The 27553-nt window shown below is 40.2% G+C and overlaps 3 protein-coding genes across 3 annotated transcripts in view; 2 read left to right on the top strand and 1 right to left on the bottom strand.

The window, feature by feature from the left end:
• The window catches only part of LOC144663380 (uncharacterized), a 78265-nt gene that overhangs the window by 16225 nt on the left and 34487 nt on the right, over window positions 1–27553 (top strand). The gene's annotated exons all lie outside the window — the stretch shown is intronic.
• On the top strand, window positions 484–11721 carry LOC144663388 (uncharacterized). The gene is made up of 8 exons (XM_078524311.1): window positions 484–1115; window positions 2786–2993; window positions 3544–3863; window positions 4483–4623; window positions 5844–6169; window positions 7851–8999; window positions 9556–9823; window positions 10740–11721. Exons 1-8 carry the CDS (start codon window positions 939–941, stop codon window positions 11133–11135), a joined length of 2985 nt encoding a protein of 994 aa, XP_078380437.1. The 5' UTR covers window positions 484–938; the 3' UTR covers window positions 11136–11721.
• LOC144664109 (uncharacterized) lies at window positions 14335–25725 on the bottom strand. Its single transcript, XM_078525238.1, has 2 exons — window positions 24330–25725; window positions 14335–14405 (listed from the first exon to the last, which is right to left on the bottom strand). The coding sequence occupies exons 1-2, from the start codon at window positions 25723–25725 to the stop codon at window positions 14335–14337; spliced, it is 1467 nt and encodes a 488-aa protein (XP_078381364.1).

The following is a 27553-nucleotide window of genomic DNA, read 5'->3' as shown; positions in this document are numbered from 1 at the left end:
GAACCTCTTGTTTTAAGACCAAATGATTTCATTATTTCCAAGAGATCTTCCATCTCCTCGATTTCTTCTATCGTAGTCGGCATATTTCCTCTCCTTGTAACAGGCAGAAAGAAACTGCTACAACCAACAGTGGCGAGTACTTCAGTCTGTGTACTGATTATTATTATTATCAGGGCGTTACAGGGAACGGAGGGGCTTCCTTACGTTTTAAAGAAACACAGGGGAGAGGGGTTAGTTTATTTTGGGGCCTTGTTTACAACACAAAAGAACTTGCATTGCATCACTCGGTAGGCCTTAATGTTTATTATCTTTGTTGAAACGCCACTTAAATATTAGCCGTGGATCAAGTTGGTAGTCGATACATTGTAGCTATTGTTTTACACTCAAATTGATCATGTGTTTAATTTACGGTGTCACCGATAAAAGAAGAAAATACACTGAAAATACGTAGCTTACTCTCCCCTCTCCCTCTATATCTTTTTCTCGGAATTACTGATGTATATATGCAAGGTCTGTCTGAACGTTACTGAACGTTCATTTGGTTTATGCTTGAAATACTAACCAGTTTCTCAAAGACGATCTTAATAACTCTAATTCATGAGTGGAGAACATAGGGCACTTTGAAGTATCTATTGAAAACATACAATTGTCCTGTTATTTCTGCCCGTCGACATCTTGAAGTGACGATGCATTAATTACCCCAATACTCTTGAGTAAAAAAAAAACAAATAACGAACCCCCGTATCGTTTTCTCAGAATCACTGATGCAGCTAATGTCATGCCCTTTGCACACACGCTGAAATTCAAGATCTGTAGCTGCAAGAGACGATGATTTACGTTCGTTGAAAGAACTTCTCTCTGAGTTGCAATGTAGCTATTCACTTTTGTTTCCGCTACTTATGCTATGATCTCAGTTCGATTTAATTTAAACCAGTAAAATGGCTTCCGGTAAAACGAAAACCATCGACGAAATCGACGATCTATCGGAAATGTTTCAAGCAATGGCGGCGCTTGGTATTTCGTGTAAAGGATTACAATCATTGGATCAGATGAAAGATCGAGTAAGAACTGAATTAAACCAGTCCCAAAGTAAGCCCAACTGGACGGCAGGTCAGGTAAGACAGTTTTGAACTGCTAAACAGGAAGTGTCTCCTTGGAACCGTGTCTCGCAATATCCTAAATACATGCCTAAATAAATACCGGAGCGCAGCAAAATCGTTTAGCAACGGACACAACAACACCGAAAGTACATGATGTATTAAGAATTATTTGCGTTCTTACACAACTTTTAATGCGCCTTTTACTATTTACTTCGGGTTAATTATTTCGAATTTCACGATGAGGCTTTTAAAGTTGGCAGGGGCATACAAATCATTTGTTACCGATATAATAACCAGGCCTCATTAAAATGGGAAAAAACATGCCATTTGTTTCTATACTATACCTTTGCACCAAATATGTTGATTTCTAGTACTGAAACGGAATATTGTTTTGTGCTTATAACACCTGAATTGAACATACAACTACACTGGAAGATTTAACTAAGCGGTGCATGTTTCCCGGAAACAGATCAGTGGATTTCCACGAATTCATGAATCTGTATGGAGTAGTTGGAACGCGTTATTTAAAGTCGAATGTACCAGCTTTCGGAAAACGACGTTACCCAGTGGATTATTTTTAAGTAACACCACTATCAAATTGGCAAGGGTATTTTGAAACAGAAGTTGTGCAGATTGATCAAAAGCACAAGCATTTAAATATATAGGTAAGGCACAGTCTGCGTCACAGCTAAGTTAGCTGGGACACCACTCCAAGTCACGATGCATGCATCAATGTTTTTAACTCTGCCTTCCTCCTCAATATTAAGTAAAACACTTCGTGGTGTCTGGGGCCAGCCGTTGTGACACGAATTGTAGCTTGCAGTGCTTGTGTTTTTTTGTTAAAGATGTGTCTTGGAATAGTTCATTCGTGTGTTTACCGCCATCTTGGATTCTCAAAACGTCACGGAGGGCAATTGCGACGGCCTAAATTCCACTCCCTTGGTCATTTTTTCACCACTTGTACACACCATGGAACATTTAACGCTCGCTCGCCCAAATTAACCCACACGCTGCGGGCTATTTGTGAACAGGAAAATGCACAAAGTATCCAATTCCCATTAAAGCTATTAAACCCACTCACACGACTAATTAAAGAGCACTGCACTTTGGGTGTTTGACGATGCAGTATTGGTTATCAAAAACAGTGGCGTCAACAAGCTTGAATTCATTAAGGCTTAAAAATACACTCTATCGAGAAACCGAAAAGTAGCCTATAGATCATACTACAAAACAATTCAAGAGCATGTTTAATTTAGACAGATACACTTTATTTACCCTCGGTTTTACATGAGGCTTGTTAGGCCTCCAGTTTGTACTGGCTGATGATCTGAGGAGATTTGATCCCGGGGGAGGTACTCCGGCTTGTAAATAAAGGGGATGATCGAATGGAGGCAAAACTTACGTTAGACATAGGCATCATTTATTTAACGTGGACAAGTGCACGCTTAGCTGTTTGCTAGTTTCCAGATGCTTTACGATTTAAATTAAGTAACGTACAACATTTTGATGTAAAAGTATTTACATCAAATCAAAGTGTATTCAAAAAAAAAGTATTTACATCAAGCTAATTTAAAATGGCTTAAAAAATCAAGCTAATTTAAAATCCCCCAAAATAAAATAAAAAAATCCGAGCTAAAAGCGATGAAATATAAGCAAATTAAGTTAAGTTTGCTTTCATGTTCTAGGCCTTTTCCATTTTATCAGAAGCAAAAGATGAAGATGCCTGGAAAAAACAAGCTTTACTGAAGCTTTACACTGATGGAGAGAATTGTCTGAATAAAATGGATGTCAAAATTCTGGCTTTGCTGGAAAAGAACGTGGGCAACGTTAGAGAGAAGATAAAACGTCATCAAGAACAACTGAAACGGAATGAATACTTCCTTCTAGTTGCAGGTAAATACAGAAAGCAGTGTCTTGATTTTAAAAAACACATCGAATCCTAAGAAGCTCATTTCCACGTTAGCAAAACTATAAGACTGTAAGGGTTGTTAAGGGTGATTGCATGGTGACTGTAGATTATTGCCTTTAATTGATTTGAGGTTTGTACTGCCTAAGAAATATGTCTGACACTAAGTGACTATTTTGCACCCTATCAAGGGTACGTTTCATGATACAAATACCGTATTTATTCGATTAAGCCCCCAACCTCGAATAAGCGTCCACCCTGTTGGTAGGAAAAGTTAATAAGCCCCCAACCTCGAATAAGCGCCCACTCCCCACCCCTCTAAAAAAACTGAAGCGCACAACAGGAGTATCGGTTATATTTGAAATTGAGACTGAAATTGGCTTAGTACTACCAAGAGACTTCTCTTTCTTAGTATTTTACGAAAACTTTCCAATGAACAGTTAAAATTCAGTTTTGGTACAACTTCACGTTTAGTTATTATATATTGTTTTCTTGCAAAATAAACGTACTACTTGCTAAAAATGGTGAAAATTTTAGGTGAGACCGGCTCTGGGAAAAGCAGCTTGGTGAATCTCATTCTAGGAGAGGAACTTCTTCCATATTCTGTACTCAGCACAACGTCCACCATATGTGAATTAAGGTATGGAGAGCATCGTAGAGTTGTAGCCCACTTTAAAGACAAGGATCCTGAAACAGAATGTCCAACCAAGACGTTCTCTTTAGTGGAGCATCCAGCAGGGTCCTCAGAGCAAAGTTACCTGCAGCAGATTTCTCCCTATGTTCACGTAAAGAGTGATCGAGAGAAAGGTTCGATTTACAAGAAGATTGAAATATTTTGGCCTCACCAACTTTTGGAGGTAGTTATTATCGATGTAATAGCTTTATTCTGAGTTTACATTTGTGAAAAAACGTCCAGTGACCAAATAGACGACAAGTAAGACACAAAGTAAAAAAAACCTGGATCCCGTTTGCTCTAACTATTAGCACTGTTTTAACCCTGCAAGCAAACTTTAAAAACATACTGTCGGCAGGGCGAGGAGCTTTGTTGTTTTCACAAAAATTTAAGGTGGCTCTGAAACTTACCGACAGACTTCTGTAAAAAATTTGTTTTTGAATGTTTATTTTGCTGATATGACAAAGTTAATTTAAAAACACATACTTTCATCGAGCAGCTTTTAAGTTATTTATTAAGTTATAGGGTCATTTTGAACCCCCTCTCCCCCCCCCCCTTTTTACTTTGCCATGGTAAGGAATCTTTGGATTCGACTCTGTTTATTGATAAGCGATTACTGGTTTAAGGTTAACGTTTTATGCCGCACCATCGGTCTAGCTATAATAGCATACAGTTGAATATCGCAAAACTGGTCGATAAACATAGAAGAAGTAAGGTTATGAGGTTTTACTATTCTTCTTGCTATGAGGTAATCACGACGCAGTATGATCTTTTATACCAACGAACAACGTACTGTCTTTCAGAAAGGCGTGGTAATCATTGACAGTCCTGGAATTGGCGAGTCCGAAATCATGGACGAGATAGTCACACAGTATCTGCCTCAAGCCTTTGCATTCATTTATGTCATCAACTGTGCAAACGCTGGAGGAGTTCAGAAAGACAGAGTGAGTATTGACTTTAATAGCGGCAGTGACAATTGTTATTAGCAGCAAAACTGCAGGAATAGGTACAGATATTATGTTTATGACTATTTAGATTTGTTTCATCGTTAAAATATTGTATTGTATATTAATAGAAGTTAATTCTTGCCGTTATCCTCGTATTGCCTACTCGAAAACGCGCTACAAATTCACAGTTCCTTTCTACCGTCATGCAGGTGTATAAATGGGCACTATGACATAAATTACAAGCATCCCATCCAGAGGGAATGGCAAAACCGTACTTCCGGATGCTCGTGCTAAGGACAACGAGTATTTTAGGGTTCAGAAAGAGTTAAGGGTTCTCTCTCTCTCACTGGTTCCATGGCCTAAAAATAGTTAAAATACATAGGGCTGCAGAGCTTCATAACATGGTCTCAGGGTAAACATTTCTTGGGTCGGTGGCATTCTAGAGCTCAACTTCGTCGTTTAATGCGCAAGACAGTAAAATAATAACCCAAACAAAAGGGTACCATTGGGGAATAACACGCATTGTTTCATTTACAACTATTATTTCCGAAAAAAAGTTTAAAAAATTCGCCTTAACTCTCAGGACTCTCCGGATTTTTGGATAAAGATTCTGTAATCTGCAATATTGTCACATACTAGACTTAGTTTACAAAAACAATGTGTAAAATTCATTGTTTGAGGAACAATCAGAATAGATTCCGTCACAATGTTTATGCGAGATCTTCTCGTCCATGCAAAACACAAAACAAGAACTCGAGACAGCAAAAAGGTTAAGTTATATGGAGAACATACCATTTTCCATGCTTCTTTGAAGAATTTAATGCTGCCTTAAATACTGCCTTTCAAAATACAGGTATTAAGAACTGTCGGAAAACCATTGTCCTCGGCGTTTCCAGTATTTAACTTTTGCGCGAAAATAATATAGCTACATGTATTGTTATTTTTAATAACAGGGACCATCCTTCAAAGGCCAGATAATGCTATCCATTGGAAACATCACTAACCAGTGGATAAGTGTTAACAAAACATACTACAGTATTCACTGAATAGTGATTTATCTGGTGGGAAGCGTTATCCACCCTTTGAAAAAGTGGCAGTTCGTCACTGTATTCAGACACCGCTATGATGACAAAGAAATATGCCGGCCTACTCCTACCCCCTATCCAGTCATCGTTAAACAAAGTTGCAAAACCTATCATGCAACCTTTGATTTACAGCTTGAAAAGTTGCTAGAAGATGTAAGGAAAGTGACACTTGAGGGACAAGAAGAATCAGTCTCATCTAAGTGCGCGTTGTTCGTGTGCAACAAGTGGGACCAAGTTCCGGAAAATGAAGTTAAAGATGTCCAGAATCACGTGATCAAGAAGCTGAAAAAGTGCTGGCCTGGTCTTGTCCCAGAGTCACAGATCATCAATATGTCAACAAAGAACGCAAGTACTGCTCAGAACCACGGAATTATCACCGAAGAATTTTTCTCCCTAATGAGTGGAATGAGGTTTATGGTTTTAAAGAGCATCGAAGCCAAACTGGAAATGCACTGGAGGTAGGCGTTTACTGAGCGGCCATCAGTAAAATAAATGTGCAAAATAAGAAAAAAAAAATCCTCACACTTTGCCAGAATTTAAGTCTAGAAGAGTTAGTGCTTGAAAATATTTTCTAGTTCAATCAGATTTTTTATCGAGGAACAGTTTTCCATGAATACACCGTAAAATTTCAAAATGACCCTCATCTCATTCGTTGCATTTCCTTCATTTTCATTGGTCGAGAGCCTACCACGTGACTGGAAAATAACTGTTTAAAAAATAATTTTCTGGTCATACGCATTAATTACCGCCCGACACTGACTTTGCTGCAAATGCTCATGGGTAGTAATTACTGAACGCAGTTTTCGGAAAATATCTTGATTTGTAATTGTCTCGCAGGGCAATTATTAGCCTCAAATAATTGATTAAATAATTTATCAATTGTTTGCCTGAGCCTTCGGGTTCGGCTTGCTACTGAAAAATCATCCCACTTGCTCAACCTCGTCCAACAATTGTATAGTATTTTTGGGATTTTAATTTTTCTGCCATTGTACTGTTTTCGTAAAAGCAAAATTGAGATACAATTTCAGCACGAATACCATGCTGAAAACCCAACTTGGATATGCATGGTCGAATGGAAAAAAGCTCATTTTTCTATGCCTTCATTTATCCCATAGAAGATGGCTTTTCGTGTTCTAAAATAAAATATTACAGGGTCTAGTAAAGCCACTAGTGGCATTCAGCTTCTTTCCTGAAGCTCAAAAGTGCATTATTTTAATTTCTTATAAGACACAGGAAATCATATTATATTTGGTTTAGAATATAAAATTAAAAAAATGTTCATCCAAGAGCACAAGTCTTAAGAAAAGACTGGCAGTCATGGATTCGCATTCAGGTATAAATTGGTTAGCTTATTTCGCGCGTATACAGTGGTCATTTCTAAACTCTGATAAAAAAAAAGCCACGTCAGTTCGTTCGCGAGATACGCTATAGAGTGTCCTTCGGAGAGAGTAAAATGACGTGCTGTGATCTTTATCAGATTAAAAAGACATTAAAACGGAGACGCTATTTCTTTCGTGATAAAAATTTATAGAGCGAGATTACGATATTAGAAATATATATAGTTTAATTTAAGCGTTAGAAAAACTTGACTCGTATTGCTAACTGATACATCGTCACATATACCGTATTTATTCGATTAAGCGCCCAACCTCGAATAAGAGCCCACCTCGAATAAGCGCCCACCCTAAAGGTAGGAAAGGGTAATAAGCGCCCACCCCCACCCCACAAAAAAATAAAGTGTACAAGAGGAGTATTGATTATTGAAATTGACTATATACTTTTAAGAAGACTTCCCCCTGACCGAGTTTTCTTAGTATTTTACAGGAACTTTCAATGAACAGTTTTAATTCTGCTTTGGTACGCCTTAACGTTTTGTTATTATTTATTGTTTTGTGACAAAAATAAACTTACTTTTTGCTAAAAATCGTGAAAAATTTCTAAGCGCCCAGCCTCGAATAAGTGCCCACTTTCAAGGTCCAAAAATTTAATAAGCGCCCAGGGCGCTTAATCGAACAAATACGGTATTTTATTCTGATAGAGTATGGCGTTTTCGATGTGAAAGATACCAGCTCAGCTATAATCTCTCTAATGACAATGACTAAAGGATGATCATCTAAATATACGTTTTATTATTTATAGGTGGCTAGATTACTTTCTTTCAAGGATAATTTATCAAGCAAAGGCTTTTGTGATGAATGCTTCCAGAGACCACGATGAGGTCGTCAAGAAAATGGCCTCCATTACAGATCGTTTGTTTATGATTGAAGAGCAACAAAACCAAGTCATAGAAGATCTTCACGACCATCTGAAGACTCGTGTCTATCGTGCCGTAAAGAAGCTCTCCGAGTACCTAGCGTCGGATGGCGTAAGAGCTCGCTTCACATCATGGACCCTTGACGACGTTCCAAAGGCAGACAGTTCCTGGGAAGTGACAAAAAGCAATATCACGAGAGTGTTAGTAAGCCGGCTGCGAGAAATCATAGAGCAATGGGAAGAAGACAAGCAAGTGTTTGCAGGTGCTCGTCAGTCACTTGTACAACACTTTCAGCAGCGGTTCAATTTCGTTGAGGGACAGCTGCGGAATCTCCAAGCTGCTGTCACAAATGACGACCTCAATGTTCCAGAAGGTAATCCACCTGATGAAGGCTTTAGTGTAGCAAAAAAGGTTGTCATTGGCGTCACTAGTCCAATCTGGGTTCCACTTACCCTAGTTGCGTTGGTCATCGGTGCCCCTGTGGTCGGAATAATTGCGATTAAAAACAAGCTGGAAGACAAAAGCAAAACCAAGAAATACGAAAAAGACAAATGTGCTTTTATGGCTGAAATGGCCGAAGACTATCTCGATTATTTCGCTACGAATGAACGTGTGCTCAAGTTGTTCGTGAAGAACCAACTGACAGAGGCGGAGCTGTGTCTGAAGCAAATTGAAGCCCGAATTCCAGAACTGATCCAGGCTGACAAGATGTTGTGTAAACAACTCCGCGATGAAACCCGCTCACAGGAAGAAATACAAAAGCTATACCAACCAATAATGAATGAAGCTTCTGATATCAGGGGACATTTGGCAGTATTTGGTTTAAAAGAAATCCGTGCCGCTGATATCAGCAATGAGGCGTTAGACTGGAAAGAAGACATGTCAAGCTGTCTTGGCTGTGGCGCGTTTGCCACTGTGTATCAAGGGAAGATGAAAAGGCATGGAGTGGAGCAAACTGTGGCTTTAAAGGTTTGCAACGACGTGCTTAATGCTAAAAATGCAAGCGTTATCATGGCGGAAGTGGAACTTTTGAGGTAAGCAATTTTAATTGAATTTCTGTAAGTTAAAGGTCCCGATTTTCCCAACCTTCGGCGCCTTACAGTAAAGAGCTAATTAAAGAGAAGTAACAATTATTTTAAGGATAACGGATGCCCATGCTAGAAATTTTGCCAATCAAACTGTTCTGGATACCACACGATTTCAGTGTTATTGCATGGTGTCTGTTATCGCTACAGACGACGGCGATTTAGTACATAAAAAGTTCTTTTTTTAACAAATAACAACGTGATTTAGATTGTTGTCCCTTTCGCAAGAGTGGTAGGCCCGTTGCCGTCTTTGGAATACAAAATTCTCGGGGCTAGTGACACAGGATCCAGAAGAGTTTATTTAGCTTAATGGAAAAAACACGACATTTGTAAATTTCAAAGGACACTGCATTACGCAATTGATCCACCAAATTGGTTCACTGTGAATCCAGTTCAATCTTGTTGTCATTGCTTCGATCTTGCTGTCATTACTTAAGCCGGTCTCGGTCCACGGGCGCACAATTTAGCAATATTTTTTCATTTCCTTGTTTATTCTGTTCGTCAGGAAATTAGAACATCCTCATATTGTAACGTTTTATGGCACATCCCTGCTTACGAAAGAGGGCACCACAAAGGCAATCCTGGTAATGGAGAAGTGCAAAGGAAGCTTGAAGAGTCACTTCTTCACTCAACCAGAATCAGTTCCTGGAAAATCCGCAAATCCTGAAGATGTTAGACAAGCATGTCAATGGGCGAAACAGATCACTACTGCTCTTGCATTTATGCACAAACAGGGATTTATTCACAGAGACCTAAAGTTAGAAAACATCTTGGTATGAAACTAATCTTTGTTTCTTATCAAGAAAAGCTAAAAATCTGCCTAACCATTTTATAAATGGCCATTTAGGAAAAAAAAGGAAACCTGATGCCAGTTTCTGAAATAATGTGTTAAATTCAAAGAAAAATAAGAAAATCTATTAAATGTCAAACTTCGGTACAAAGCAGTGGCGGATCCAGACCTTCAGTTAAGGGGAGGGCCCGATCATACAGACCTTGGAATAAGAGGCCTAGCTATATAGGTGGGCCCGCTCTCGAAAATATTTTTTCTCGGCCCTTCAGGCCTCAGTTTGGTCTACAAAATAGGGTGGGCACCCTCCCTGGCCCCTCTCCTAGATCTGCCACTGCAAAGGAGTACAAACACATTCAAGGAACTTAGATTCCGAAATAAAAGGCCCAGACGTTAACAATAATAGCCTTTGATTTGGTAATTATAACCATGATTTTGTAACATAACTCCAATTTTTTATTCAAATCTTGTTGCCACCCATATTTAAATTTTGTTCAAAATGATACCCAGTTTCTTAAAGGAATTGGCCCGATTTATACTAGAGACGGGATGATCCGTCCGGACGAACTCGCATTTTAATTAGGCGAGCATTTTTTAGTTCGAGCGATAATTCGTCTGTGAATAAATACGGGCAAACAGACGGATTATCGGTCCAGACCAACTATCTTCATAATTAATTCGTCTTGGCAAACGAATTATGAAGATAGTTGGTCTGGACGGATGATCCGTCTGTTTGCCCGTATTTATACACAGACAAATTATCGCACGAACTAAAAAATGCGCGCCTAATTAAAATGCAAGTTCGTCCGGACGGATCATCCGTCTCTAGTATAAATCGGGCCAATAAAAAATGTCTTTTAGTGACATCAATTTGAAATTCTTTGTCTAATTTTTTATTAAAGCTATCAGATGACAATTCAGTAAAGATTACTGATGTTGGAGTTTCTACAAAAGCAACAGACATCACTGGCACTTTGGCAGGAACGCCTGTTTACATCGCACCAGAAGTGTTTCATTCCAGGGTGTATGACAGCAAAGCAGACATATACAGCTTTGGCCTAATATTGTGGGAGATGTGGTTTGGGCAGCAGGCCTTCGCTGACGATAACGTGCCGATAACAGCCTTCTTTGCTTTGGTGGATAACGGCCATCGACCGAAAGATGTGAAAGGTAGCATGGCGCCTCCGCCCCTCTGGAAAGAACTGATGGAAAAATGCTGGAGTGGAAACCCCGAGGAACGCCCTTCTGCCAAGAGTTGTTACGAAAAAATTACAAAACTGTCTCAGGAGATAACTTAAGTTACACTTAACATTTTAACTTTAGTTACAATGGGTGATCCTTAGGACGCTAAGAAACAAGTAACCCTCATTTATCATCATAGAGTTAAATAAACAAAAGTGTCTACTTACTATCCCTAGCGATAGTTTGATTAAGGCTACCTTCCTAAGGGAAAAGGCGAATGTTCCTCTCCCGTTCGGCTACCCTTTTCCTCGCTCGAGGTGATTTGGCCAGTTAGTCAAAAACAATTAAGCAATGATTGACTTTAAATCCTAGATAAGAGTTCAGTTAATCGGCTTTCGCACGTCCGGGGCCCACTTTGCTTTGCCAGATTCAGTCTTAAACGCCCAACTTGTATTTACTCAATGTAAAGGACTTTATGACTCATTGCCTTGCCTTCATATATGGTCTACTCAGGGTATGGTTTTAAAGTCTTTGGTATATTAATGAGGGTCTCTTTAGGGATACTTGCTGCCACTTCATGTATGTGATAAAACCATTGGTGACTTGATTCTACTAGCTGGTTCCTTGAAATCATATGCTAAAAACGAAGAAAAATAAGTGAAATTTGGAGAGAGGCTAACGGCGTCACAGTGAACACGGCCAAAGTATTTAAATCCATTATTCATCGAGGATGGGACACTGGGAATGAAAACGGTATGGTTCGTTACGTCGTTAGTGGTACTGTATATAAAAGTGCATATCGGTAAATGTTACGTATTTTGATTAGTCTTTATTGAAACCTTCTTATACCTAACGTTAAAACCACCAGGTGCATTGACCTTTGAATTAAACCGCCTCTCGATCGCTGCTGGTTACTTGGAGCTGGGTTCGGGGTCTACAGGTGCATGTATATGAACGATAAGAAAAGAGTAACATGATTGTAAACAATAAAATTGAGTCTTGCATAGGTCAAGCATTTCATTTGTTTGTTTTTTTGTTGTTGTTGTTGTTGTTGTTTTTGTTTTTTTTGCCATCAACAGGCTGGAGTGAGTTAGGAGGTGTTACGCAAACAGGCCGTTTCTTGCCAGAAAAGGAAAAAGGCAAACTGTCACGGTAAAAAATGTATTCAACGATTTAAAGTTCTTTGACGTGGAAATTTAGCAAATTGCACCCTAGGTCATTCATCACGAAAGTAAAAGACTACCGTATTTACTCAAATAAGCGCCGCGGCCCTTAAGTGCGCTTCGCGCACTTTTAAAAGTGCGCGCTCAAGTGCGGCGCTTATTCGAGGGCGGCGCTTATTTGAGGGTGGCGCTTATACACACATATACGGGGATGGTTTTGGCGGAAATAGCGAAAAACTCGCTCGGCTCACCGGCTCGCCTCGCTCCTTTTTCGCTATTTGCGACCAAAACCATCCCCGTATATGTGTGTACCCTCACCCCTTATATGTGTGTGACTTTCTCACTCATCATTTTTTGTGCAAAAATTTCTTGCGGCACGCAAAAATCGCTTGTGCACACACACACACACACATCGCTATATTACTTGGTGCGCCAGAAATAATTTCTATTGAACAAAAATTTTTTATTAGTATATAGACAAAGATGGCTGCTGCAAGTTATTCGCAAGAAGTTTTGCAAGCACTGATTAAAGAAATTCGTGAATTTCAAAGAAAACCACAAAGAAACGAAACGTCTTTATTGGCCCAATCCGATTTCAACGAATGGCTACGCGTTTGGAAAATGACCATACCAGATAGTGAAAGTGCCAGCAAAGACCTTTTTGCATTTCAAAAGAAAACAAAAGTAAAGTTCATTGATTTGGTAAATAATGAAATACAAGATTTGAAAAGCTTGAAAATAAGCTTTGGGTTGCAAATAAAGTTTACAAAAGAAAATTTTCAAACAGGAAAAACAGAAGAGATGGAGCATTATTTTAAGGAAAAAGAACCTCACGTTTTTAACGAACATAATAAACAACAGATAAAACAAGAGTTCGATAGATTTATTGAAATAGTAAAGGGTCAAATTGAGGCTTGGTCAGAGCGAGGCTCAGGGTGGGTTCTTGAAAGAATAATGGCTGCCTACGTGAATGTTGCACGATACCAGCCATTGCGCGGAGGAACTTATTTGCCTCTTCCTGATAATTTGGCAAAAAAGAAAGCAATAATTAATGTAAGAAACAGAGATAACGAATGTTTGAAGTGGGCTCTTAGAGCTGCTTTATTTCCTCCAAAAGATGGTAAGGACGCTCAAAGACCAAGCAAATACTCGCTTAACGACGGCATAAACTATAATGGCATCGATTTTCCAACACCAGTAAAACAGATTGACAAGCTTGAGGCACAAAACAAAACACTTGCAATAAATGTCTTTGGCTGGGAAAATGATTGTGTGATTGTGCACAGAGTAAGCAAAAAAGAAAAAACAATTTCTCGTATAAACCTTATGTTAATTGAGTTAGAATCAATTCAGCACTACTGTTTTGTAAAAAGAGTAAGCGCTTTACTTTTTGATCAAACCAAAAAGTGTAATAAAGAACACTTTTGCATGATGTGTTTGACCGGTTTCACAAGAGCGGACTTGCTCGAGAACCACGAAAAATATTGCAATGGCATGAACGGCAGGCCGACAAGGATCGAAATGCCAGAAGAGGGGAAAAACACTCTTTCTTTCCAAAATCATCACAAACAGATGAAGGTACCATACGTAATATATGCGGACTTTGAGGCATTGATCAGAAAGATTGAAGGCCGCGAGCGTGACCCAGAAAGCAAACAAAAAAGCTAGACAGAAAAGCATGAGGCATGTGGTTTTGCTTACACAGTTGTAAGGAGTGATGGCAAACACAAACGGCCATTTGTTTACAGGGGTGAAAATGCTGTTGAAGTGTTTTTGAACTGTCTTCAAGTGGAAGAAAAAATAATAAAAAATGATTTGTCAACACCGCAACCACTTATTATGACTTCAGAAGATTGGAGAAAATTTAAAAATGCAACTGAATGCCACATTTGCAACAAAAGTTTGATAAAAGATCAATTTTTAGACTCATTGCCAGTTTGGGAAAGCGAATATGAAGATGCAAAACCTGTTTATTGTGGCCAAACGCATAAAAAATGTTTTTACGAAGAAAGAAAAAATGATTTTTATAATCCTGTTGAAGACAGAAATTACAATTATTTCTTAAAAAAAATAACAAAAAAAGAAGACAAAGAAGAAGCACAAAAACAAAAAAACTGCATGTTTTGTGGAAAATCTTTACTTCAGAAAAACTTTAGAGATGCGGTGAAAGATCATTGCCACATAACAGGCAATTACCGCGGTGCTGCTCACAACTCATGCAATCTAAAAATGAGGATAAAACCAATGACAGACCAAATACCAGTTGTATTTCACAACCTGAGGGGTTATGATGCGCACCATTTAACGCAAGCGATGTCAAAGCTTTCGCAAAAAACACAGAAAGATGTAAAATGCGTAGCAAACAACATGGAGAAATACATTACATTTTCATTTGGTTGCCTTCGTTTTATTGACAGCCTAAACTTTCTTCAAGGAAGTCTTGATTCACTGGTAAATGCAACTCCAAAAGAGGCATTGAAAATAACAAAAGTTATATCACAAAGAAACAGCGAAAAAAATGAAGAATTTAAAACAAAATCACTAAAAGAAAAAATAAAAGAAATAGAACAAAATGCTGAACTTCTTTACAAAAAAGGCATTTTTCCTTACGAATACATGGACTCATGGGAAAGATTTAATGATACAAGTTTGCCAGAAAAAGAAAAGTTTTATAGCAAGCTTAACGATGAACACATAACTGACGAAGAATACGAGCATGCAAATAGTGTGTGGAAAACTTTTAAATGCGAAAATCTTGGAGATTACCACAACCTTTATGTTAAAACGGATGTAACTCTTTTGGCGGATGTTTTTGAGAACTTTCGCAATATATGTAAAGAAAAGTATGAGCTCGATCCAGCACACTATTTTACTTCTCCAGGCCTTTCTTGGGACGCACTCTTGAAAAAGACAGGCGTACAGCTTGAGCTACTGACTGACCCCGAAATGCATCTTTTTGTGGAAAGGGGAATAAGAGCTCAGGACAATTAAGGCATGGGTCTCCCATTACATTGCATCAAAAACTTAGGGGGTGGTCTATCTTCTGAGGCTTTAGCCATGAAAGTCTGAAACTTTGGCAAAGTAATAAGTATGGAAATTTTGTTCAATTTATGTGAATGACGTATGCAAATTAGGTCACGTGACTTTTTGCGGCCAATTATTTAAAAAATATCTTTGAGGAAAAATGGCACCAGTTTAAAACATCAGTCTTCTAGCTTTTTTGTGACTAGGCAAGTACTTAGGAGAGCAACAAAAGATCTGTGCCCGGACTTTGTTTAATATCTTATTAATTTCGAAAATTAACGGTATTTTGTACTAGTACCCAGTCCTCCAGAAATAGTCTTTTCCTTTTTCAGACCGTTATTTTGAAATTTGTCACAAGGTCCGGGCACAGAAGTGATGTACCTAATAACCTTAAGCTCATAAAGCTAACAGCAGCATCCAGAAACTAATAAAAAGTGGTGCCATTTTCCTAAAATGATTTTTAAGCTAAAAATAACCCAGTCAGGTCACGTGATCTAATTTGCATATGTCAACCTAATAAATTTGACAAAATTTGCAAACTTATTACATTGTCAAAGTTTAAGATTGTCATGGCTAAAGGCTAAGAAGATGCACCACCCCCTTAGTTTTTGGTGAAATGATGGAAGGCCCATGCCTTAATTGTCTTGAGAGGAGGCATTTCAATGGCTAGCAAGAGATACGCAGTGGCAAACAATCCTTACGTTGAGGGATACGACGACAAAAAACCAAAAAAATACATAATGTATCTTGACGCGAACAACCTTTATGGGTGGGCAATGAGCAAGCCACTTCCAAAAAGTGGTTTTAAATGGAAAAGAGTCATGCCGAGTGAAAAAAAAAATAATGAAAAAAAAGGAGAATGACAAAACAGGCTGGATATTGGAGGTTGACCTCGAATACCCAGCAGAACTCCATGAATGCCACAACAGCTATCCGTTGGCTCCAGAAAAAAAGAAAATTAACAGGGAAATGTATTCACCTTACCAAAAAAGGATAATAAATGAACTTGAACATGACCCACCTGACACTGAAAAGCTTGTGTTAACACTTGAGGACAAAAGTAATTATGTTGTTTATTATCGAAACTTGCAGTTTTATCTGAAACAAGGAATGAAACTAAAAAAAGTTCACAATGTTATTGAATTCGAACAAGAATGCTGGATGGAGTCATACATTAGGATGAACACAGAATTTAGAAAAATAGCTAAAAACGACTTTGAAAAGAACTTTTACAAGCTAATGAATAACTCGGTTTTTGGAAAAACAATGGAAAACCTGCGTAACCGTGTTGACATAAAAATAGTGCGAAGCAATGAAACAAACAAAATAAGAAAATTGGTTGCCAGTCCGTTGTACTCAAGACATGCAATGTTTTCAAACGACTTGGTCGGGATTGACATGCGCAAAAGCAAGCTTATTCTTAATAAGCCTGTCTACACAGGTATGACTATTCTTGACGTAAGCAAGATACTGATGTACGACTTCTTTTACAACCATCTGAAAAATGTATACGGCCCGCGCTGCGAGCTATTGTATACAGACACAGACAGCCTTTTGCTCGAGATCGAAACAAATGACATTTACGAAGACATGGAATGGAACAAAACTTTGTATGATACAAGCGACTACCCAAAAGAGCATCCACTCCACTCATACGAAAACAAAAAGGTATTGGGAAAAATGAAAGACGAATGCGCAGGAACCCCCATAGCAGAGTGTGTTTGTCTGAGACCGAAAATGTACTCGATAATTACAGAAGACGAAAAAAAAAATATAAAAAAAGCGAAGGGTGTAAAAAAGAGCGTTGTGGAAAAGCAAATAATCCACCAACAGTACAAAGAAACACTTTTTGAAAGAAAGCAGTTATGGCATGGAATGAACATACTTAGAAGCGAGGGTCATGAGATTTACGGAATGCATCTCAACAAGGTCTCGTTGTCGCCTTTTGACTCAAAGCGATGGATAGCGGATGATGGGATACATACAAATGCTTACGGGTATAAGTTAACATAAACAGAACGTTTATAGCTTTTCTGGTGGTAACTGTGTATTTTGAGGAATAACAAGCAATTCTTCACGCACGAAGCCGCGCTTGGGGCCATCGTGCAAGTAGTAAAGAACTGGCTGATTAGGTTTAGTAACAGACCTTTCAATGCTGTAGACTTTTAATGACCAAATCGGATCTGTAGCCCTTTTTACGCCGCCTTCCAGCTCGCCAGGTTGGTAGAGATAGCGCACATTAATGAGAGAGAGGATTTTTTTTTCTTTCTTGCCAACAGGCCTTGTATATTTTGAGGATGGTTTGGACGAAACAGCTTTTTCTTTGATTGCTGCAGCAGGTTTTTTTCCAGTAAGACTGGTAACTTCGTTGTTCAGAGCGGCAACAACTTCGGGTAGCCTTTTAACCCACGCTGTCGACCGCTGGCCAGATGGCAGGTTCATCTCGACACCGTACTGATAACCAAACAGGCGCCCTGCCAGTGTTTGATTAAAACGTTCAACAATGGCTTGATCTCTGTGAATGTTAACACGCCCGCGCCTAATATAAGTTTTGTGATTTTCCATTTCTTTGGTAACAGCACCCATAAATTCGCGCCCGGGGTCAACTTGCAGCATCTGTGGCCATTTTAGTGCACTTCGCCTGTAAATTGTCTGAAAACCTTTTGCAACCTCAGTTGAATCTTTGGAGGTCAAAGGCTCGGCCTCTTTGTAACGGCTGGCAACGTCAACAACAGTCAGAGCGTATTTGTAAACTTTTCGCCCTCGCGGCAGTTTGTCGTGTGGCAGAAAAAGAAGGTCCGCCTGGTGGACCGCGTTAGGAGAAGAAACATCAAATTTTGGGCGAGGAACGTATCGTGGTGCCGGAAGGTAGATCTGCCAAAGGGCCTGCTTAACTAGCCACTTTTTTGCGGCATCTTCGGAAACCTTGGCAGCCTCGGCTAATTTTTTTATCGCTGCAATTCCCTTCCAGTAGCCCTTTGCGTAGATCTTTGCGTCCATGTGTGTATACAAGAAAAAAGAAAAGTTTAAAGAAACCGGAAGGCAGCGTACCCAAGGGCAAGCGCGCCAGCGCCAACAAACATCAGTTCACCTTGGAAGGTAGATCTGCCAAAGGGCCTGCTTAACTAGCCACTTTTTTGCGGCATCTTCGGAAACCTTGGCAGCCTCGGCTAATTTTTTTATCGCTGCAATTCCCTTCCAGTAGCCCTTTGCGTAGATCTTTGCGTCCATGTGTGTATACAAGAAAAAAGAAAAGTTTAAAGAAACCGGAAGGCAGCGTACCCAAGGGCAAGCGCGCCAGCGCCAACAAACATCAGTTCACCTTGTTTCTGCTGCTCGCTTGGCTGATAAAAATCAGAAAACTTTGGCTCTTTTGGAGGAATCATTTGCTTGTCAGGATGTGCCTGGTTGTAGAGTTTGAAAGTGTAGTCAGTGTTCGTGAAGTTCTGTTTGGCCTGCTCTTTTATTTCCGCGTTGGTTTGTATCCAGTCGAGGAGCTTGGTGCGGTCGCGAGAGTATTTTGCGTAAGCTGCCTGGTAAGCCTCGAGAGCTTTGTCGTGCCTTTCTTTTTCTTTCAAAGCGGCGTCATCTCCACCACCCAAAGCTCGAGCAAGGTAGTTGCCGCCAATGAAAGCAGCAGCGTTCAAGATAGCTCCGCCAGCCATAATCGCGATGCTTGCCATAGTAGAACTTTGTTATTATATTATGCGAATTTTTTTTAATTGGTGGGGAGAATTTTCTGGTCCTCGAGATACTGTTTAAGTGCAACGCTGCCAGCCATGACGGCTGTGAACTTTACATAGTTCATAAAACTGCTGCTTGGGTCGGATGTGAAGTTTTCTTTTACAACTTTTTTGGCAGCCCAGCCGATTCCGGCGGCGAGACCTGTAATGGTGGCGGCATCCATGAGTGTTTTCACGAGCTTGTTGTCGGACATGGCGTTTTGATATAAAATAAAAAAAATCTTTAAATTAAAAATAATTTTAATCGAAAAATGTCTCAAGTAGCAAATCCATTGCTTTTGATATTTTATCTTGCCTTGAACGTTCATCTTGCAAAAGTCTCACTTCTTCAAGCATCTTTTTTCTTTCTTTCGCAATGTTTTTCATATTCTTTTCCAAACATATAACAAAGAAAAAAGGTCAAAAAACTCACTTTCATTTTTGTTTTTTTATAATAAAGAAAAAATAAATGTTTAAAAGAAAAATAATTAATCAATTTTTCTTAAACCAACCTTTCTGGCGACTTTTGGAATAACAGCTTACTTATCTTCTTCAACTTCAGTGGCGGCTTCATTTGATTGTTCAGGAGGTGTTTCTTTTTTTTTTCTGGTCTTTTATTTCTTTCGAAAAAAGCTTTTATGTCATCTTTTTTTTTGCGTAAGTTGTAACAAGAGTGACACCAATCCCGATCAATGTTTTAATCCATCGGACGGATTCCTCTTTGTGAGCCCTTTGGGCTCAAGCCATTTTGGCTTGTTGGTTGCGGGATTCTAGAGCCCGTTTGGCGCGTGTCTGAAGAACGCGTTGCAACCCTTTCAATACTTTCTGCTGTAACTGGTGTGTCATCAGTTATAAGAGTTGGTGGGGCTTTCCATGTTGAACTTGTTTTTTCGTTGACAAAGGCTTTGATGTCTTCGCGTTTGACATAAGTTGTAATAATTGCAACGGCAATACTAAGCAAAGAGATCAATTGATTTGTGGTGAGACCGCTTAATTGCGGCTGAGCCTCGGTCGGAGCTGGTGCCACGGGCGGAGTTACATTTCGCTTAGCAGATGCAGATTTCTTTTCCTTTTCTTTTGCAATTATTGCAGCAGCCTCAACAGCAGCTTTTTTCTGTGCTTCACGAGCCTGTTTTGTTTTTTCAGCTGCAAGCTTGCCAGCAGCTACTCGCTTTGGATTTTTGGCAGGCTTTGTTGCTGGAGTTGTTGAAGTAACTTGTGATGGCGAAGCCCTCAAGCCATTTTGTATGTTCTGAACTTCAGTACTAATTGCTGGCTCGCTTGGGGTTTGTGATTGACTTTGTTGTTCGAGCTCGGCCATTTATAATAAAAAAAAATAATATTAAATAGAAAAATGCTCAGCAAGATTTTTTGCAAAGCAATTGCTAAGCATTGTTCAGTAATTACTTAGCATTTTCTTAGCATTGCCCAGAAAAATCTTCAGTAGTTGGTGTTTCTTTGGTTTGCAACTTTGTCGGGACCCCTTGGGTCCCCGCACCAGGCGCGGCTTCGTTTAAATCAATGTGCTTTGTTGTGATGAGCGCAGCATTTGCAACAGCAAGAAAGCGGCCGCATTTCAAAGCCAGACCGCCTGCCAAAGTGGACAGCTCTTTGCTGATGATGTAGTCGTTTTTGAGTTCCTTCTGATAATCATTGACGTCCTTGATATTTACTGCCATACCAACGACTTTGGTTACAAGAAAAATAAAGCTGTCAATCAAGCTGTCGGTTGTTTTGGCCCCAACGTATGCCTCATATCTCTTTAAGTACTTTTCAACTTCTTTATCTGTCAAGCGCTTCACCTGCTCGTATGTCAGCTGCACACCGATTGCTTCTTTGGCTTTTCCTGTTGAAACAAGGATAGCAAGCTGTTCACGCATTGCAGGAATGTCGGGTCTTTGAATGGATGCCATAGCGCTTTCTGTACTTTCTGGTTCAGCTCCAAGCAGTTCCATTACGGAAGCAAATTCTTGTTCACTTGCAGCGTGGTTCACGCTCTCGGAAGGGGAAGTTGCGAACGGGTCAGTCATTTATTACTCTAAAAAAATATATTCAATAAAAAAAATTTGTTCCGTAAGGGTGGCGATGAGAAATAACAAGATGCGAAAACTTATTTTTTTTCAGCCTTGAAATGAGTTCTTTGTAATCCTCATAGGTAAGTTCGCCAGCGTAATCCTCAAAAATTGCCTTCGTTGTCTTGGCAGAGGGGGTGTAAAAGAAAACGATTGCCGCCACATTTTCGCGGAATGAGGCGGTTATGCTTGTCATTTTTTGAGTCAGCACCCAAACGCTCAAACCTGTATGGCGAGCAGAGAAAGCAAGATTCACCAACTCCCCTGTTCTTCCCTTTACATCTTTCGAAGCAGCACAGTCGTCGAGGATGATAAGCGTGTTCTCACCCTCAAAAAGAAATCTTGTAAAACTTAACCAAGATTCAACCTCGTGCTGCTCGCAAATGAAAACATAAAAGTGAGGATCTTCCTCAGCAAAGCGATAATAAGTCTTGTTGTGCGCAAAAGTCGGGCAGAAGAGCACGATATAGTCAAACTTGCCGCGGAAAGGGCCGCAAAGCTGATTGACCACGTACCTCGATTTTCCTGAGTTCGTTGGTCCAACAATGAGGGCGTTGAAGGGTATATTGCTTGGGTCCATGGCTATATCAATACTCAACACTTTGTAATTCTTTATTTACAATTGAAAATTGAGCATCAGCGATAGCGAAAATGTAGCAATTGACCTTGTCATTGCCTGATCCTGAGGCTGTTCTCTGTATCTCTAAATTAACGCCATCCTTTGTGTTCGCCAAGCGGAGCCCACTGCCATGCATGTTGTTGTCGCTCATGGAGCGAAGGTCAATGAAAAGCCCAAACTTTTTTTCTGCATAAAACTTTGTGGCGTTATTAAAGATTTTTTGGTCTGCGTGTTTGCCAAAGAACCTGAGAACTTCCTCCCACATGTCTCTTCCTTCAACGCCCTGACTGTAGACCTTATTTGGAACGCCGTTCACGCTGATTTTTACATTTGTTATGTCAGGGTTAAAGAAAGATTCCGGGTCTCTTGCGCCTGCGTTGTGGGGTTCAGCAAAAAGAAGTAGAAGTCCCTTCAAGGAGCGCTTTGGGACGTTAATGCTTTCGTTTATGATCGTATCAGAAGCTTTTTTTACTGTGATCGTTTTGTAATTATGCACATGCTCGTAAAAGAAACTTTTGCCGTTAATGTAAGTGCTTTCTACTTCTCTTGCAAGTTCTTTGTGATAAATAGCCTCGTATTCGAGTTGGATGCCAGTTAGCTCATACCCAAGTTTTGATTGATCTGATCCTCTTACAACCACATTTGGACTGTTTAGTTTTATCTCGAAGACAAGCTCGTCTGCGAGTGCACGCGGATAAAACACACCATGGTCTTTCAAAATCTCGTGATCCAGTGGGATACGATACTTGCTTCCATAAACTTCTGCCAGCTTCTTTTCCGCGTCAACTCCTGAGGTTTTTTTGTCACCAGCGTTTGAACGGATTTTGCATAAATCCTCGGACTGTATACCTTCAAGAAACATGTTGCTGCGCTTTTCTACCGGCAGAAAAAGGTCCTCGAAAAGTTTGTAGACGTCGTAAGCGTTCGTATCCTGCAGAGTATTTCCTGCAAACTTGACCCCCATCCTTGAGACAAGCGCCCGGGTGACGTTGTTTACGAGAAAGTTGTTGGCATGGCCGCTCACCGTCAAGTTGAACACAAGAGCCAGGGAGCCTGGCACGAGAACGACGCCTTCTTCAAGCTTTGGCACAGCAACTCTCAGAATTTCTTCTGGAGACGCTTTATTCGGGTTAAATGTAACGCGATGTCGCACTCTGTCTGCCTTGAGCGCGTTTGGTATTTTCTCTTCGAACGTTGGTCGGTGTCTTTCGCTCACGACAGCCATTGTATATTAAAATTATAAAAAATATATATTTAAATTAAAAATATATATATTCAATATATCATGGCGGATGAATTTGGTGACACAGTTCCTCTCATGGAACATACAGACAACCGTAATGATGACGGTGGCAAAGATGACGGCAACACTACAGGCGAATTCCAGCCTGTAGGGTGGTCAACTCCCGGATCAAGCGAACAAATACCAATGAGAACTACCACGATGAATAGGCCGGACGAAACAACAACGATGTTTCCTGAAATCCCCGACGATAGTGCGACAACAACCTTCACTGCTTCGAGTTATCTTGACAAAGAGTTTCCATCAGCTGACAAATCAAAGATTAAATACAAAATAGATGAAAATGGAAGGCTGCAAGTCGGGTTAATTAAACCAGGTAAGCCTTATTATAATTTAACAACCAAAATTCAAGGCAAGGAAGAATACCAGATAAATATAAGACTTCCCAAAGAAGTTTTAAAAGCCCTTGGTCCAAGTCGTCGATTAACTCTTGAAAATGAAATAAGAGGTCTTTCAGAAGGCATCAATAACAACAAAAAAACAGCAGAAGATAACAATGAAAGCCCGGAGGAAAGAAAAAAAGCTAAAGAAAGAGCAAAACTACAAATTGAAAGGCGCACTGATCTACAGAAAGAATTAGATCGGTTGAAAAAAGTAGAGTACGAGCCTGTGATTGGGGTAACAATACCTTTACAAGAATTCCAGCAACACGAAACAGAAAGGCAAGAAAGGGAAGAGGAAATACGACAAGAAAGACAAGAACAGGAAAATATAGCAAACGACGAAAACAGGCCACAAGCTGAAAGACAACAAGCTCGTGAAAGAGTTGATGCCTTGAATCAAGAAATTAATGAAATAGAAAATGAAAGAGAAGAAGAGATCGAAAGATTGTCTTTAACAGACAAATTAAGAGAAAAGGTAAAAGAGATTTTCAAAAAATATGGCTTCACAGTCACAGCTGTTTTGCTTGCAGTCGGGACCACTATTGGTGTTATTGTTCACTATCTTTCAAACGGTTTAAAAGATGTAGCAAAAGGTGTTGGTAACGGTCTTCAGACACTTGGCAAAAAAATTGCAGGTATTCTGCCGGGCCTCCTTGGCGCGATTGTCAGTTTTGTGTTTCGAACGGCCGGCCAGGTGATCAGCTTTCTCGGCAAGAATGCTTGGCTTTTGATTGTCGGTGTTGCTATCTTTCTTATCGAGCGAGTTACGAAACGAAGCGAGCGCTAAGCGCTCGAGCTCAAAAAGCTCGGCTGACTGCAAACGCAAAAATAACGGCACCAGCAATAAGGTAGGCCTTGTTTTTTTCGTGTGCTGTATCTTCAGTGTCTGGCTGCGTTTCGTCTGTTTTTGACACAGTACCCGCTGAAGGCGTATGTGGCGCCGGCTCTTTTTTTGCAGCTTTGTGAATCGGGTTTGACGGATGACTTGTTGGTCTATTAACTTTTGATGGCCCCCCGCTCATACTTGTTGCGCCCACTTTTTTTGTAGAGGTATTAACATCAAGATTAACCCCTAATTTCATTCCTCCTACAGCCTGCTTCAGCTGGTTGTTGTAACCAACAACGCTTTCTGTGTTTATCACCATCCGAGCGGGCATCAGCCAGGCACCAGGGCAGACGGCGAGGTTAAGCCGAACCTTGGCCTCATCAATTGCAAGTTGGTATCTTTGGACAGACTTTGCCAGATCAGGTTGCCTTATAGCGTCTTCAACCAGGACAAGGAACTCACTTTGCGCTTCCTTTGCACGGCCGCCTGTGCCAAGTATGCTACTTCGAACGTTCACCTGCGAACCGAGAATACAGTAAACAAAAGCCTCTATCGACTGGTTTACTCTCGACAAACCTGCTTGGGTCAACCCTTCCGTGCCGTTAGGACAAAACCAGTCTGCCTGTGCATATGCGGAATCGTCTGGCTCGATGTATTGAATCAAGTTACCTTTGCTTGCAGTTCCACCTTCATCCGAAAATTTATCGTAATCGGGGTATTTTGCTCCAGAATTTTTTGGACCAATATTTGTGATCCAGATATAAACGTCACCAAGTCCGTGGTTTGCGCCTCTTGTAAAACGAAAATCGCTTGACGGGTCGACACCGAACTCAGCGCATATTCTTTTGTACGAAGCCACGTCGTACTTGTTGTTGAATTGGCTAAACGTTGGGTCGCCAGGCAAGGCGCTTACGCTCTGAATTCCACCCATCTGAAACAATATTCGCCTTATTGTAAAATAAACGTGAAAAAGGTAAAAATTACGCACAACAGGCGGCAAACTGAGAGCTGAGTGTTCTTCATCAAAAATTTCACGACTAATCCCGCTGCCTGTTGTCGCGCACCAGACAGCAAAGTTTATTTGTTGCGGCCAATAGCTCATGTCAGGGCCGGAAAGCCACCTTTTTGACTCTTTTCCTGATGTATGCTTCAGTTTTGTTTTTTGAAAAATCTCTCTTAATTTCGTTGTGAAATATTGTTCTGGTGTGACGTAGATGTTAATTTTGCTGTTAAATATTTTTTTCAAACTCGGTGCGGCTTCGTGAAATCCAACCGCGGGAATTGGTAAAGATGCGACTTTTGCGCCGCTTGGTAACAGCTGTTGTGGAAAACCTCCAGCGCTTTGCGCAACACCGAGTGCATTTTTCATATCCTGGATCCAATATTTGCTGTCAGAGCCTAAAACATTTATCAAATGGCCTTGCCCTGCCTTGTAATAAATGTCTGCCGTTGCTGTGTGGTTGTAAGCGAATTCAACCTGTGCAACAAATTTTGTTCGGTCAGCGTTTGGATATTTTGCAAGAAAAGGTTTCCACGCATTGTCTTTTGCCGCTTCAGAAATTTTAGTTGCTTCTGGGGTTTTCATCCACTTCATAAAATCTCTTTACATGGAATTAATTGTTGATCCAAATATGTCTAATTTACTACTAAGAAAAAATTATACTTCGCATTTGGAACATGAAACTAAAATAAAAAGATTAAATTCTCCCACAACTTATTTCATACATTGTGATTTAGTTGACAGAAAACAAAATCTTTTTAATGGAAAACCGTCTTCCGTTTTGGCTTGTTTTGATATTCAAGGAAAAGCTTACGAAACAATTAATTATCAAAGCACACAACAGAATGTCTTGCGTGACGTTGCGGCTGAAGAAAATGTATCATCTCTGACTCTTTCGATCAGAGATGAGAATGGAAATCCATTCGATTTTAAAGACTCAAATCTTACATATGAGCTGGAATTAAATTAAATTAAATACAAAATTAAATTTTATTGTATACGACCATGTCATCCGCAAATGTGCTCCCGAGTGCCCCTGATTATGGTGTTCGCGAAGAAGACAGCGTAAAACACGCGGAAACTCAAACTTTGTATCCCGCTTTACCGCAACAGAATGACTTCCGTTTGCAAAAAGCGAATGAAGTTTTGAAATATTTAAGCGAAGAAGTTGACCACTATCGGCTGGTTGCAAAAAAATACAAGCGAACAAAGACAATTATCAACTACCCTTGCTTCATTGCTGGTGGCGTTTCTGGTGCCCTTTCAGCAGGGGGGGTTGGTGCTGCAATGACAGGGATTGGCTTACCTGCGGCTCTTCCGATTGGCATCGTCGCTGCTACGTTCGGTGCCAGCGCTGCAGTGTTAACCGGTTTTTACAAAAAACTCGAGCCTAAACTTATTAAGCACTGCAAAATCATGGCCCTTGCCATGTCAAAGTTTGATACTGTCAACCGAATTCTTTCCAAATCTCTTGTTGACGGTAAAATAACAGATGCTGAGTTTCAGAGCGTTCTTAATGAGAAAGAGGGTTATAGATTTCAAAAAGAAATATTTCGTAAAGGCACACTTCCAAAAGAAAGTAAAAAGCAAAGAAGTCCTGATATTGAACGGCTGAGAAAACAGATAAAAATAGAAGAACTGGAGAAATTAAAAAAATCGGATTTCAGCCGAGTCGAAATCAGATTTGAGAAAATAAACACTGGATTTCATCTGAGTGTGCAAAAAAATAAAATAAAGTTGTAACAGAAAGCGTGAAATTGCGTTACACAGCATGACACAGAGCGTGACAGTCACGCGTGACGTTGCGTGACAGGTCAAACGAAAGGGCAAAACCCTGGTCGGGGGGTGCTCGTTGGCTGTTTCTTGCCTAGCCCCGGCTAGGACTTTATTCGGCCCCTGACAAGGGGGCTGTCGTTTCCCATTTTACCTCTGGGAGCGAGGTTTGAAATCCCTCGGGATTTCTGAGCACCCCCACGTTATCAGTAGGGCCGAGGCGGGCTCACCCGAGGGGCATCTCCCACTGAAAGGAGTTCCCCTATACCCCGTGACCCACCGTGGCACAAGCCCTCAAACAGGATTCAAATGGACGGCCAATCCATTACCTCCCTAAGCCTTCACCAGTCAGTGAGATAACTATTCTACGGCACGATCGCCTATATATGTTAATCCAATTTGCCCCGCTTTCACTTGTGGTACCCTTTTCTCTGTCATTCACCTAAATTTTGCAATATTTGAGCACTTACGCATGCGCTTTTGGGCATCCGGATGATGTCATCATTAATTAGACACTTGGTAAAGATTGGTAAATTGGCTAAAATGTTGGTGCTTTTCCACGCGATTTGCTTTATTTTAACCGAACTTTCTACACCCGTTTGGCAGAATGAGGTCAGACAGATAACACAACAAGTCGTGGAAGCAATGC

This window comes from Oculina patagonica, chromosome 8 (genome assembly GCF_052425735.1).
Source record: "Oculina patagonica isolate OP01 chromosome 8, crgOcupat, whole genome shotgun sequence".
NCBI classification, from domain to species: Eukaryota; Metazoa; Cnidaria; class Anthozoa; order Scleractinia; family Oculinidae; genus Oculina; species Oculina patagonica.
This window is presented reverse-complemented; position numbering and strand designations above follow the sequence as displayed.

Coding starts and splice junctions, on each gene's coding strand:
- LOC144664109 (XM_078525238.1), bottom strand. CDS start 25,725: ATGAAGTGGATGAAAACCCCAGAAGCAACTAAAATTTCTGAAGCGGCA. Junction 14,406..24,329: donor AAAAAAAGTGGGCGCAACAA/GTATGAGCGGGG, acceptor CCTCATTTTTAG/ATTGCATGAGTTGTGAGCAG.
- LOC144663388 (XM_078524311.1), top strand. CDS start 939: ATGGCTTCCGGTAAAACGAAAACCATCGACGAAATCGACGATCTATCG. Junction 3,864..4,482: donor GGCCTCACCAACTTTTGGAG/GTAGTTATTATC, acceptor ACTGTCTTTCAG/AAAGGCGTGGTAATCATTGA. Junction 6,170..7,850: donor AAACTGGAAATGCACTGGAG/GTAGGCGTTTAC, acceptor TATTATTTATAG/GTGGCTAGATTACTTTCTTT.